This window comes from Podarcis bocagei, assembly GCF_964188305.1.
Source record: "Podarcis bocagei genome assembly, chromosome: 16".
NCBI lineage: Eukaryota > Metazoa > Chordata > Lepidosauria > Squamata > Lacertidae > Podarcis > Podarcis bocagei.
Window position 1 is genome coordinate 7,061,887 of NC_138142.1, and position 13,099 is coordinate 7,074,985.

At 45.7% G+C, this 13,099-nt stretch overlaps 1 protein-coding gene across 2 annotated transcripts in view; it reads left to right on the forward strand.

Annotated features, from left to right (window-relative positions):
• LOC308575780 (transmembrane protein 132C-like) overlaps nucleotides 1–13,099 on the forward strand; it is a 300,534-nt gene that overhangs the window by 204,869 nt on the left and 82,566 nt on the right. For both annotated transcript variants that reach the window (XM_081174740.1, XM_081174741.1), the window contains exon 4: nucleotides 7,327–7,513. In XM_081174740.1, the coding sequence (XP_081030866.1) occupies nucleotides 7,327–7,513 (187 nt within the window). The remainder of the gene's footprint in view (nucleotides 1–7,326; nucleotides 7,514–13,099) is intronic.

Consider the following 13,099-nt stretch of genomic DNA (forward strand, 5'->3'; position numbering starts at 1 on the left):
ACTTCCTTATGAACAGGTTGTTGACTACTCTATTCAGTATAAGGCAGCCTCCAATCTCTTATGGTCTAGCTAGCCATACTGTGGTTTTAAAGCTAGCTGGAAGCGGTGTGTAACTTGAAAACCTGGACATTCATAGATGTTCTCTAAACTGTCTGTTGCTTTGATATATATGTGGTGTGTTTCTGACAGTTCAACAAATTGGGCCAGATGTGTTGCCCACTAATGGCAGAAGAGGAGGAATAGTCAGCAAAAGAGATTTAGGCCAGGGGTGGTGAAGCTGTGGTCCTCCAGATGTTGTGGACTCCAGTTCCAATCATCCTTGACTGTGGGGTGGTGGGAGTTAGAACCTACTAACATCTGGAGGGCCACAGGTTCAGCATCCTTTCATTAGTCCATGAGGTAAATTCTATACTACATGTTACAGAAAGGGACCACCATTTGGGTCAGCGGGCTACCATGTCTTCTGATGTATCATCCTGCCCCAAAGTGCACAGGGCAGGGGTGAGGAGCTGCTGTTGAACTATAGCTCTGATCATCCTTGACTGGAGGGATCATCCACACTGGCTGGAGAATTGAAATCCTGGAGGGTCACTTGTTCCTCGCCATTGCATTGGTCTGAAAACCAGGACCACCAGCACATCAGGTGTAGGTGTTATTTAATTGAGAGCCATGTTCACCTGACCTGACCTGCTCTGCTCTGAGGCATCACTTGGAATAAGTTTTTGCCCCTTGTCAGACTTTATCAGCAAAGCATCCACATCATCTGAGTCAGCTCCTACATTTCTCACAGACCATTTCACATTAGGATTGTATCTCTTTCATTTGTCTTCTTGAAACACTGAGGATGTTTTGCTCTTCTGTGTTTGACAGTCAGACAGAATTGTCTGTGCCAGGGATTCACAAAACCAATGTCCATTTATCTGTTGTGGGTGGGGGAGAAAGCTTCCTTCATTTCATTTGTGCTGTGGACAAAAGCCATCAATTGAAACCCTGTGAAACCTTTAAAGATCGGTGAACATTTTGTGCATCTTTTCTTTTTGTCTGAACTGTAGGAGTAGTTCATACATATGTACAGGGTGAGTCTTTTAAAAGAGGCCCCATGGAACATGTGTACTCTGTATCCACGGGGCCCCTTTTAAAGGACTCACCCTGTATTTATCACTTGATGACTGCAGTGGTGACTGGTGTCCATTGGGACTGGTGGGGATCAAAAGCAGAGACCCCCAAACAGTATATGGTGTCTAAGCCAATGGCAGGCACAGTCCATTAATGCTGGATTTGCCTCCATCCTCCTCTCTGCTGAATTGTGCAAGGGCAACAGTGAAACTAAAGAGGAGGAAGCTGACAGCCAGGATCACCTCTGGGCTGCTTGGAAGTAAGAAGGCAGGTGAGGTGAGGAGAGCACAGACTAGCATTGGTGGGGCGGTTCCCCATTTTCCCCAATGAACCAGCCTCCACTGGGTGACTATAAGGCAATGCACAGATGCATCCAAATTTTGGAATGGGGAAACTTGTAACAGCAACTGTAGGGCTCTCTCTGTGTAACTCACCAAACCCTTTATGAGCCAAGTCCATGACTCCAGTGGAATTCAGGCACAGCTCTTAAGTGAATTTGGGCCCAACAATGAAGAGAGTGGATCAATGGTGGAGAGGGCTGACTGTAGACAGCAGGTCTCATGTTTTAGATGCATTCCTCTGGATATTAATTTAGCTGTTTGATCGGTTAAACATTGAGGCCATATGACTGCAATCCTATGCATATTTAAAGGTAAAGGTACTCCTAACTATTAGGTCCAGTCATGGACGACTCTAGGGTTGCGGCATTCATCTCGCTCTATAGGCAAAGGGAGCTGGCGTTTGTCCGCAGACAGCTTCTGGGTCATGTGGCCAGAATGACTAAGCCGCTTCAGGCGAACCAGAGCAGCGCACGGAAACGCCATTTACCTTCCCACCAGAGTGGTACCTATTTATCTACTTGCACTTGATGTGCTTTTGAACTGCTAGGTGAGCAGGAGCTGGGACCGAACAATGGGAGCTCACCCCGTCACAGGGATTTGAACCGCCGACCTTCTGACCACAGAGCCACCCATGTCCCTATTTTTGCGGGGTTTAAATCTCGTGGTGCCGTCAGGGCAGGTGTTTGGAAGAGCGGTCCAGTGAAAAGTCAGCAGAATGAGCGTGGGGGTGATGGAAGCAAAGGCAGTATAACTGCCTTGCCACATTTTGAAGTGATTGTCATCTCAATGGTCTAAGCTCCCACTTTGAGTTCTGAGCCTTGAGCTACTGAACTGCACCGCTGAATAATCCCCACTAAACTCAGTAGGGTAGATGTGGAGGATCTCAGACCCAGGGGCTACATGTGGCCCTCCAAGCCTCTCCATCTGTTCACTCCCTCCCTGATCACCCCCCCCTTGCACGTCACATCCTTCACCAGTCCTTGTTCTCATCCTCTTTAAGTGTTTTTGCCTGGCCTTGAACTCTGATCATGCACCTTGCTTGTCTGGATGGAGGTTAGAGAGGAGTGAAAGTTGAAACTAGCCCACTGTACAAACGTAACATTTACATTTGGTGTTCCATGTACTTTGGCCTTTGGCACTATCCATCGCTGCCCTGTGGCCCTTGAAAGGTTGTCCAGTAGGGAATGTGGCCCCCAGGCTGAAAAAGATTCCCTTTTGATAGGGCTTGCTTCTGAGGAGACGTGTGCATGAATGCTCTGTAGATATAAATTTCTTTCAACAGATGGATAGATATAGATATATGTGTTTTCCCCTTGTCATCTCAAATTATTCCATCATGAGGAGGGGCAAAGATCTAGCCAAGGAACTGCAGGAGGGAGAGGGGAAATCCCACAGCAAATAGATGCAAGCATGCAGTGCCAAATGAGGTTACATCTTACAAGTGCCAAGGAGGAGGCTAACAACTAGAGACAATGTCTTAAAATTGAGGGGAAGCAACAGGCCAGCTGCCACTGCCTCTGCCTGTCTCTGTGGGAACATAAGCTGAATGTTGCTATCTCCAAAAAATTATAATTCCCCAGCCCCCAGCCCTTCACTTAGCTTGCCTTGACTGTTAACTCTGGTTCTTACAAATTGCTTGCATCCTCTAGTCGTCACAAGCTGAGTTTAGGCTAAAATGAAATTGCAGCACTTCAGCTGATTTGTCTGAAGGCAGAGTTCATTCTGGAATCTTATTTTTCTTCATCCAGGAAGCTTCTGATGGTGTCTGAAATTTGCAACCATGATTCTGTAGAGGCAGCATAGTACAATAGATAGAATGCCAGAATAGCTATGAGGCAGATCTGGCAGTTATCAGGCCCAGTTTGGACATATAATGAGTTTTGGACTTCATTAGGGCAACACCAGCTGTCCTTGGGAGCTCTCCTGGGTGCTGAAGAACCTGACTCTGAATACCTGTAAACCAGGCTTTGACTACAGGAATGGGGAACCTCCATCCCATGTGCCTGATTAGGTCCACCAGGCTTCCCCATTTGACCCTCTCAGGCCATCAAATATGATGTAAGGTGTGAGGAAGGTAAACATCAAACACATCCTAAAGGGTATTGGCAGGTATCACCAACTAGCTGATGAGTGGTGTCTTCAAAGCCCTTTTCAATGTGGTGTACAAAATAGCACTTTGAGATGGGGCTTCTGAAGATCTCTGCAGGCAAAAATGTCATCTGACATCATTGTGACATCCGGTGAATGACTACATCTAGCTGTCAAACGGGGGGAATAACAATCTGCCCTGCTGGGCTAAAAGGGGTTTCCCATCCCCGTGTTACTATCTGAAAACTGCTTCTTGATTATGGTGGTCACCAGGCCTCAGGTCTCCACAAGCTTTGCATCTCAGCCCTGCCAGAGCAAGGCATAAATAAATTATGTCCCACCAGAAAGACATACTCAGATGGCTGTGACTTAGTTAATTTACTCTTTTTTAAATAACTACTGTAATAAAACTGGCAATTAAAAACAAGAGACGGAGAGAGGGAGAACACTGAAATTACAATGCAGCTATAACTGTAACTGCCTTGTTACCATGTTACATCAGAAAAGAACACACACACACACAGTGTCCTAAGGCAGTGTCTTAAAGACAGATTTATAATCACATAAGCCAGGGTTGGCAATATTTTGTCCCTGAAGGCCCTATATATCAGTGGGCAGGCATTTGGAGGCCACATGACACTAGGCCTAGCTGGTGGTGTTTGGAGCATATCACTTCACTGGTATTCCTCTCTATCAGGGGTGAAGCATGAGAAGGATATGAGAAGGCTTTGGGGGAGCACAATCTCAGGAGGCTGCAACAAAATTTGGTCGGGGGAGAATTTGGTAATCTGCAGATCTGTGTACAACTGCCTTCTCCATATTATCTGTGCTATTAATGGGCAGAAATTGGGGTGATCTTTTCACTTAATCTTTCCAGGAGGAGGTAACATTCACCAGAGGTTTCTCTGGGGTGGAGCTCACCATTCACAGTGGCAATGTGACAGCTCCTTCCTTCCTTTTTATATATATTTTTTAATAAAATATTTATTAAAGTTTCACAAATTATACAGACAAACACAACAATACAAACAAACACAAACAAAAAAGAACAAGTATAATTTCAAACCCTTATTTTCTTATAACTTACTTCTCCGACCTCCTCATACCTCCCCTTTCTGCATTCCAATTTCAAATTTTAATTCAGCAAATCCTCACCCTTAAATTTATCTAATTTTTAACCTTTCTTTTCTTTTAACTTAATCCTTACAACTGTAATCCACTTAATTTCTAAACCAGCATCATTCTAACATTCATTAACTTCCTTCCTTTTTATAAATCACCCCTTCATCATACTAGAGTGGGTTACAATGAAATACCAATATAATACAAAATAGAGCAGCACCAGTGGTGTTAACCAGTTTCCATAAGAGCAGTTTCCGGCATCGATCGTCTGGCTCCCATTCTGCATTTCCCACAATGTACTGGGGCTTCCATCATTCCGGGACACTGTGAGTAGGAAATTGTAGACACCAGAAAAAGAAAGAAATGAATGGTGGAGTGGTCTTCTTGGAGTCGAAGATGTCTTTTGTGAAATTTCAACCCAGCTATGAAGTTCAAAACCTTAATTAGACATACCTGGGAAAGGTACCTCTCCTTCTCCCACCCTCCAACCACATGATTGTGCAAGTCCTCCAAATCAGTTCAGGGTCCAGATCCAAGTCAGGTTAGCTCCTGATCATCCTGGGCTGTCTAGGAGCCCAAATCTGATCACGATAGAGCATGCACAACCCTGATTTAAAGCATATGTTTAAATGCAGTCTTTTGTGGGGGTTTCTTCTTCTTCTTAATTGTAGCTTAATGCCAGAATGTGCTGGAACAGACCTAAGAATTGAGCATATGTGAAAGAGACACAAAACATAAGGAGATTTGCCACTGCTGGATGATCCAAAGTGAATCCGGGGCCCGGTTTGATAATTGCTACCCGCTTTTAAGAAACTGAAACTTTGGAGAAAAAAATAGATACCTTCCCTGAGAATTCCTGAAGAGGTGTCTAACTTAACTATAGCCTCTCTCTGAAGCTTTAAAGCCCTTAAACTGTTGCTATCACCTGTGGAGGAAAATGCTGTTTTGCTTTCAGTGTCTGCGGAGAGAGACTTCCACATCGGATGAATACTAAGCAGAAATCTGACTTTTCAAAAGAACAAAGATATGGGAAGGGGGAAGGAGGGAGAGAACCTGAATTTGAAAGGGGATTTATTTCTAGAGCAATCCACTTAGGTGTTTTATTATGTACACGCTAAAGAGTTTAGAAGAAACAGTTAACTCAAATTAAAAACAAAATGAAAGGAGATGAAGAAAGGGAGGCAAAGCAAACCATAAGCTAAGGCAATGATAGCTGAAGGCAAGTGAATTGCAAGCGGCCCTTTTCATCTGCTGGGAGTATTGCAAGAGCTTTGGAACCACAGGAAGGAGAAGCACAATAATGGTGTTCCATAGTTTTGGGGTGGGAATGCTACACTTTGTACCTGAGGTAGTGTGTGTGTTGCTCTAGGACCCAAAAATAAGCAGGATGGTGTACCGGAGTCTGGAGATCAAGGGTCCTTTAAAGGTACAGAAAAGCAAAAAGCAAAACAAAAATATATGTTGGCAAGTCTAGTCCTGACTATATTCCTACTTTGGCCACAGTGAGGAGCTTGGTGCAGCATCTCAGAACTGAGGTGAAATGGGCTGATCTGCTTTGGGGGAAGACACTTTTCACTGATTCCAATTAAATTCTATTCAGAGTAGACCTATTTGAATTATTTGTTTGTTATTATACATAACATGCAACCATTTTACTTCTTTATCGTATGACCTTTGGGTTTGTTAACATTTTATGATGATTTGTATTCCTACATATAGTTAAGGTGATTTGATTAACTTTCTCTGAGAGTTTTAATTTTATATCTAATACATTTATTAATTTAATGCAAATTGATAGGGAGGGAGAGTTGGTGCTTGCAAAAAGAAGGAAGTTAAGGGGGTATGCCACCCACCACCAAAGAACTTGCCATATCATTTTGCTACTCTTTTCTCAAAGACATGGCCCCCGTTTTCAATCCCAGCCCCTGTGAATTCCAATCAAATGTTCAGATTATTAAAGCAGAGGGTGTGGAATCACAAGTTCTGGCATCGAATGAGGCTGTCTAAGTTTCTCTATCTGACCCTCAGGACTCTCTTCAGGCCCCAGGCCCTCCCCAGACATACTTTCTCTCTGGTTCTGTTTTGAGAGCTTTTGACTGGCTAGAATGTGCCCTTCAACTCTGATCATGTCTCTTGCTTGTCTGGATGGAGAATAAAGAGCAGTACAGTGGTACCTCTGGTTATGCACTTAATTCGTTCTGGAGGTCCGTTCTTAACCTGAAACTGTTCTTAACCTGAATCACCACTTTACCTAATGGGGCCTCCCACTGCTGCTGCGCCGCCGCCGTGTGATTTCTGTTCCCATCCTGAAGCAAAGTTCTTAACCTGAGGTACTATTTCTGGGTTAGCGGAGTCTGTAACTTGAAGTGTCTGTAACCTGAAGCGTATGTAACCTGAGGTACCACTGTATGTGTGTGTGTGCCGAAGCTACTCTACTCTACTGTCCAAAGGTCAGATTTGCACGTGTTGTTCCACCCACTTTCATCTCTGGTCCTCCAAGGGTGCATGGAAGGAAATGTGATCCTTAGGCTGAAAAATGTTCCTCATTCCTGATGTCAACTTTCCCCTTGGCCATACAATGTTTGCCAATCTATTTAATTGAATGCCTTTTTTGCTTTTCTTCTCTCAAACCCACCCCCCACCCCTGCCATTATTCCAGAAATAATAACAATATGTTCAGCGAGGTGGTGCGGCTGAACTTTGAAATAGCCAGCTTCAGCAGTCTTTCCGGAACACAGCCTATCACCTGGCAGGTGGAATATCCTCGAAAGGGGACAACAGACCCAGCCCTCTCTGAAATCTTCATTTGCCAGAAGGATCTTGTCGGGATTGTTCCATTGGCAATGGTAAGAGAGTTCACGTAGACAGACATAGCCCTTTTCAAAATTTACTTTTATTGCCATTTATTTATTCTGAGGCTTCTTTCACGGTGAGTACTGCAATTTAATAATTTATTTTATTCTGCCTATCTCGCAAGCAGCTCAGGGTACGTGGCTCCCCACTACCACCATGTTATCCTGACATTAAATAAGGTTTTAAAAAGAAACATTTGAGAAAAAGAGGATTAAGATATGGCTTTTTTCTGATTTCTCCCCCAGTCAGAATCCAGTCTGCATTTTATGGTATCCCTAGGGATAGGGACGCGGGTGGCGCTGTGGGTTAAACCACAGTGCCTAGGGCTTGCCGATCAGAAGGTCAGCGGTTCGAATCCCCGCAATGGGGTGAGCTCCCGTTGCTCAGTCCCTGCTCCTGCCAACCTAGCAGTTTGAAAGCATGTCAAAGTGCAAGTAGATAAATAGGTACCGCTCTGGTGGGAAGGTAAACAGCGTTTCCGTGCGCTGCTCTGATTCGCCAGAAGCAGCTTAGTCATGCTGGCCACATGACCCGGAAGCTGTACGCTGACTCCCATGACCAATAAAGCGAGATGAGCACCGCAACCCCAGAGTCGACCACAACTGGACCTAATGGTTAGGGGTCCCTTTACCCTTTACCTTATGACAGGGATGGATAACGTGTTCTGAAGAAAAGTGCTGAAGAAAAGACAAAGTTTCCCACCTCTTCCCTCCCCTCCCCTCCCCTCCCCTCCCCTAACTCTACCTGTTGCACTGCTGTTCAGATAAAGCCCCATGCCCGGCCATGCTCTCTCCTGTTTGCTCCTTCAATGAGTGAGCAAGAGGACTTATGGGTTGTCTAAGCTGCTTGCTCTCTCCTGAAGAGGCCCACAGGGACACGGGGTGGGTGCCAAGACCTCTTGTGAGACTCCTGTCTCCCACTTGGTGGCCAGGAGGCAGCAGCTCTGAGGCACCATTGGCTTTGCAGCTGGGGCTGGAGGGGGTAGAATTCCTGCCTAGAGCCCAAACTTTTTCCCAGCCCATGCCAGTCCTTCTCCAGGGCTTCCCCCCTGGCATGTGTCCTTGGACGAGACATGCACCCAGCAGCAGGAGCATGGAGAGGAGAGCCACCGGCATGCCCAGAACCCGCCAGTGCCCACCTCACATGAGCCCCTCACGCTGCACAGCCAATGAGAGGTGGTCAGGGAAGGGATGTGCTTTGTGTCTCTACCTGATCTCCAGCACCATCCTACTATGCCTGCTGCAGCTGGGGCTCTAGCACTCCTGCGACACCACCAAGCCCGCCAGAGAGCACAAGTTGCCACTCCTACTGGGAGCTTGCAGAGCTGAAAGGGTGAACGAGAGAACCAGCAGGTGGCAGGTGACCCATCTGAAAAGCGGTTATCGCAGGGGTGCAGCAGAGTCCACCTGTTGCCTCCAGGGGACACCCCATACAACGTCCACAAGATTAGGGGGTGCAATGCTTGCCTTGCCCTGGGTGCTGGCAACCCACGCTAGGCCACTCCATCTGCCCATGTGTCAGTGCACTGGGAAGACATTGCAAGTACTACATAGCCGTTCAGCTCTGACTACACAGTGACATCACAGAGCAAAGTCAGGTGAGAGCAAGTGATGACATTGTGTTCAAACAGGCAAAACAGAAAATTCTAGGCAGCAGCTGGGAGCGGTTGAAAAAGAAGTCGGGGTGATTTTGATGGGAGGAAAAGTTTGTGGAATAACTGTGAATAGTTTTGACTCAGTCCCAGTTAGATTACAGAAAGAAAGGCAGTTCAGACTACTTGATGTTAATGGGCAGCTCAGGAACCTTCTCTTGGTGAAAGTCAATTGTGATTTATAGTACTTGGTCCAAAAAAAGAGAGGAAGGGATAAAAATCAGACAGCAGCCTGGTATGAGGACACCTACTAAAAATGTGCTTTGAAACACCTTCTTAGTGCTGAGTGCATCTGTTTCTGTGCCATGCCTGGTGATAAGGCATGGCGGGAGCTCTAATGTGTCGTACTGATAAAATCCAGGTGTATAATGTGCCAGTGGTTAAAAAAAAAAATGCCTTTGCTAGCAGGATATGACTAGATAAAGGAAAGCTCCCTGCTTTCTCTTTAGCTTTGCAGTTCCAGCCGGGCTCTTTTAAAAAATTTCTTCTTCATTTGAACGTTAATCTCCTGCCGAGCTGATTACCTGGCAATATCCTTGTTCGGAATCACAGAGAGAGTGAGACAGAGGGAGAAAGATAGAGTCAAAGGGAAAGTTTGATGCAGCCATCTGCTAAGAAGTCAGAATTGCTCTGTGCATTCAGGCAAGCTAAGTGCTGCCAACTCTATATTAAAAAATTTAGGTCCCCTGTGTTATGTACCAAGTTTCCCCCTCAAAGTTAGATTTTGGAAATTTAGAACGGAGTAGGGCCTGTGGAAGACCTGCTGATGCAGTAGAATGAAATAGTGAAACTCTGAGTACAGGTGGACGGTCAATTTGCTTTCTCTCATTTTCTCATTTTTCCACTCAGTTCCCTACATTTCTGTAGCGATTTCTGATTTATTTATTTTAAGTCTTCATGTAAATTCATGAGTATCTTAGTGTGAAAGCATTTTTATGAATTATTTTTTACCAATGTATGCATTATTATGTACACGTTTCCCTAATATAAGCATTATTCTACAAATCATTGGGTTAAAGAACTGTGTGGCAAATTTAGGAGAAGTGTGAGTTTTGAAGATTAGTATACCGCTTTGAGAAGAGAAGAGTGAATTGGGTTGATTTTCATTAAGGTGAATGGGCGGCACCAGACTGCATCTCGGTGTGGGTGGGGACACTCTTTTTGAATGCCTGAATGTGGCCCTCCATGCCTCTCTCTCTGGCCCTTGGAACTCTCCCTAGGCCATGCCCTGCTCTGGCCTTGCATTGCAACCTGAGCACTTTTCCCAGGGTGGAATGTATCATTGAATGCTTCCTGCTTGCCTGGATGGAGGATGGAGACTGTTGTGTTAGTGTGTGTAAAAACTAGCCTACTGCTCACTTTTGCCTCTGGCCTCACTCATCACTGGCATACACCCCTCAAAACATTGCCCAGAAGGTCCGGTATACCTGAAGGAGCGTCTCCACCCCCATCATTCTGCCCGGACACTGAGGTCTAGCGCTGAGGGCCTTCTGGCAGTCCCTCCCTGCGAGAAGCCAAGTTACAGGCAGAGGGCCTTCTCAGTAGTGGCACTTGCCCTGTGGAACGCCCTCCCACCAGATGTCAAAGAGAACAGCTACCAGACTTTTAGAAGACATCTGAAGGCAGCCCTCTTTAGGGAAGCTTTTAATGTTTAACAGACTACTGTATTTTAACACTTTGTTGGAAACCGTCCAGAGTGGCTGGGGAAACCCAGCCAGATGGGAGGGGTATAAATATTATTATTATTATTATTATTATTATTATTATTATTATTATTATTATTAGGCCCTTAAGCTGGAAACTGATCACACCTCACTGATGAAAGCTGCTTTGCAGCAGTGTGGAGCAGTAGCAGCTCTCAGCAGTCCTGAAAATCCCTCCCCTTTTCAGCCTCCAGCTTCCCAGTCCTGTTTCTGTTGCAAACTGGCTCAGACATCTCAGCTGTCACTGTTGTTCCTTGCATCCTGGGGAGAAAGGCTCCCTCGCCTTATCCTCCTTCCTTCTGATCTGGCAGGCAAAGGCAGCAACTGTGGGCACATATGGTGGCTGCGGCACTTGGCAGCCGCCGGATCGAAAAGCATCACTCCGTGATGTCGCTCACAAGCAAGCAGCATCTGTGGTGAGAACAGCCTGGCTCATCTTGATTCTGGCCGATTCTGAAGTTTCTCCAGCATCTACTGCTCATGCTGCTACAGCAGCTGTAAAGTTGCCCGTGGGGGCTCTGTTGACTGGGCTGGCTTATGGTATCACTGTCTTTTCCGCTACATACTGAGGCTTAAGTATCATTTTTACCTCTTGGTTGTCAAGCTGTGGCTTAGAAGAAATGCTGCAAAAATCCTCCTGGAGGACAGTCAAGACAAGCTCATGGCTCCATGGAAAGAACACAGGCCATTTGCTGGAGTGTCAGTATGAAATACAAAAGACAAAACCATATATACGTAATAAGCACTTTTTTAAAAAAAGACTACTTGCCAACTCCTCCCCATCAGTGTCTGAGCTTCAGCGATGTCACAGAATGTGCACAATTATTCCAACTTCTAGGAAGAGAGCAGGCAGTTGTGAAAATAAGGCAATGTCTATGGGTTGCGAAAGATTTTGTGGTTGGAGAGGAAAGGAGGGAGCATAGCTGAGTGGGCAAGCAGAGTGGTGGAGTCCATGTTTTGCATGTAGAAGGTTCTACATTCAATTCCTGGTGACTCCAGCTGAAAGGGCCATAGGGAGGAGGATTGCCAGAGATTTTGGAGACCACAGAAGGCTAGCCCAGTCCAGTCTCCTACCCATGCCTCGTGTTGTGTTGTGTTGTGTTGTGACAACCTAGCAACAGAGGGATGCATCACTTTGATGGTTCTGAAGACCCTTTCTCAAAGTATTTGTGAAAGGGGTGAGCAGTTTCATAACCTGGGAGTGGAGAGTCTGTTTTTCTTTTGGATCACTTGCTATGCAGAGTGAGCCCTTCCTCAAACAATTTTCTAGTAGCATTGTGGAAAGGACCACATTCCATGGCATTACAGAGTCTGAGGACCAAGATGCTGCTGACAGACATGCATGTGAGATACATCCAAGGATGCTGAGACCTAATGGGAAGGTTACCATTCAAACTATACTTGCCCCCTCCACCCAGCTTCCAGTAAGTGGCTTTTTTATTGCATTTATACCTCATCCTTCCAGACCATCCAAGGTCTCTTTCTCTCTCTCTCTCTCTCTCTCTCTCTCTCTCTCTCTCTCTCTCTCTCACACACACACACACACACACACACATTTTGGCTTCATAACCACCCTGTGAGGTAGGCTCACAGTAACTGTTCCAAGATCACCCAGTGAGCTTCATGCCTGAAGCAGGGATTTCAGCCTGACATACTATCCACTGCATTAGACAAAATTTCAAGTAGTGAGACTGCCACTGAGGTTTGTACACTGGTTCAGCCTTCCCCAAGCCCTGAAGCCGTCGCTGAACTCCAATGCCCATCATCCCTGACCGTTGACCCTGCTGGCTGGGGCTGTTGGGAGCTGGAGCCCCAACAACATCTAGAGCAGTGCTCTTCAACGTTCGATCCCCAAGTGATGGTGGATTACAACTCCCATCAACCATGACCATTCTCCGTGTTGGCTGGGGCTGGTGGGAGTTTAAGTCAAGCAACATCTGAAAAACCAAGATTGAAGAACCCAGCTCTAGAGTGAAGTTTAGGGAAGGCTTCACTAATAGATGGCAATTACATCATCACCATGCAAGAACACCCTCCCAGTTAGGAGGGTGGATCATTTTTCTGCACTTACAGAGGAAGTCCTGGATACTGATTGGTTGGTTGACTTCACTTATATCCCACTTTCCTTCCAACTGAGCCCAGGGCAGCAAAAACGCAAGCAATAAAATAATAAAAACTTATTTAAAAGACAGTTCAGTCAGTAGAGCATGAGACTCTTAATCTTG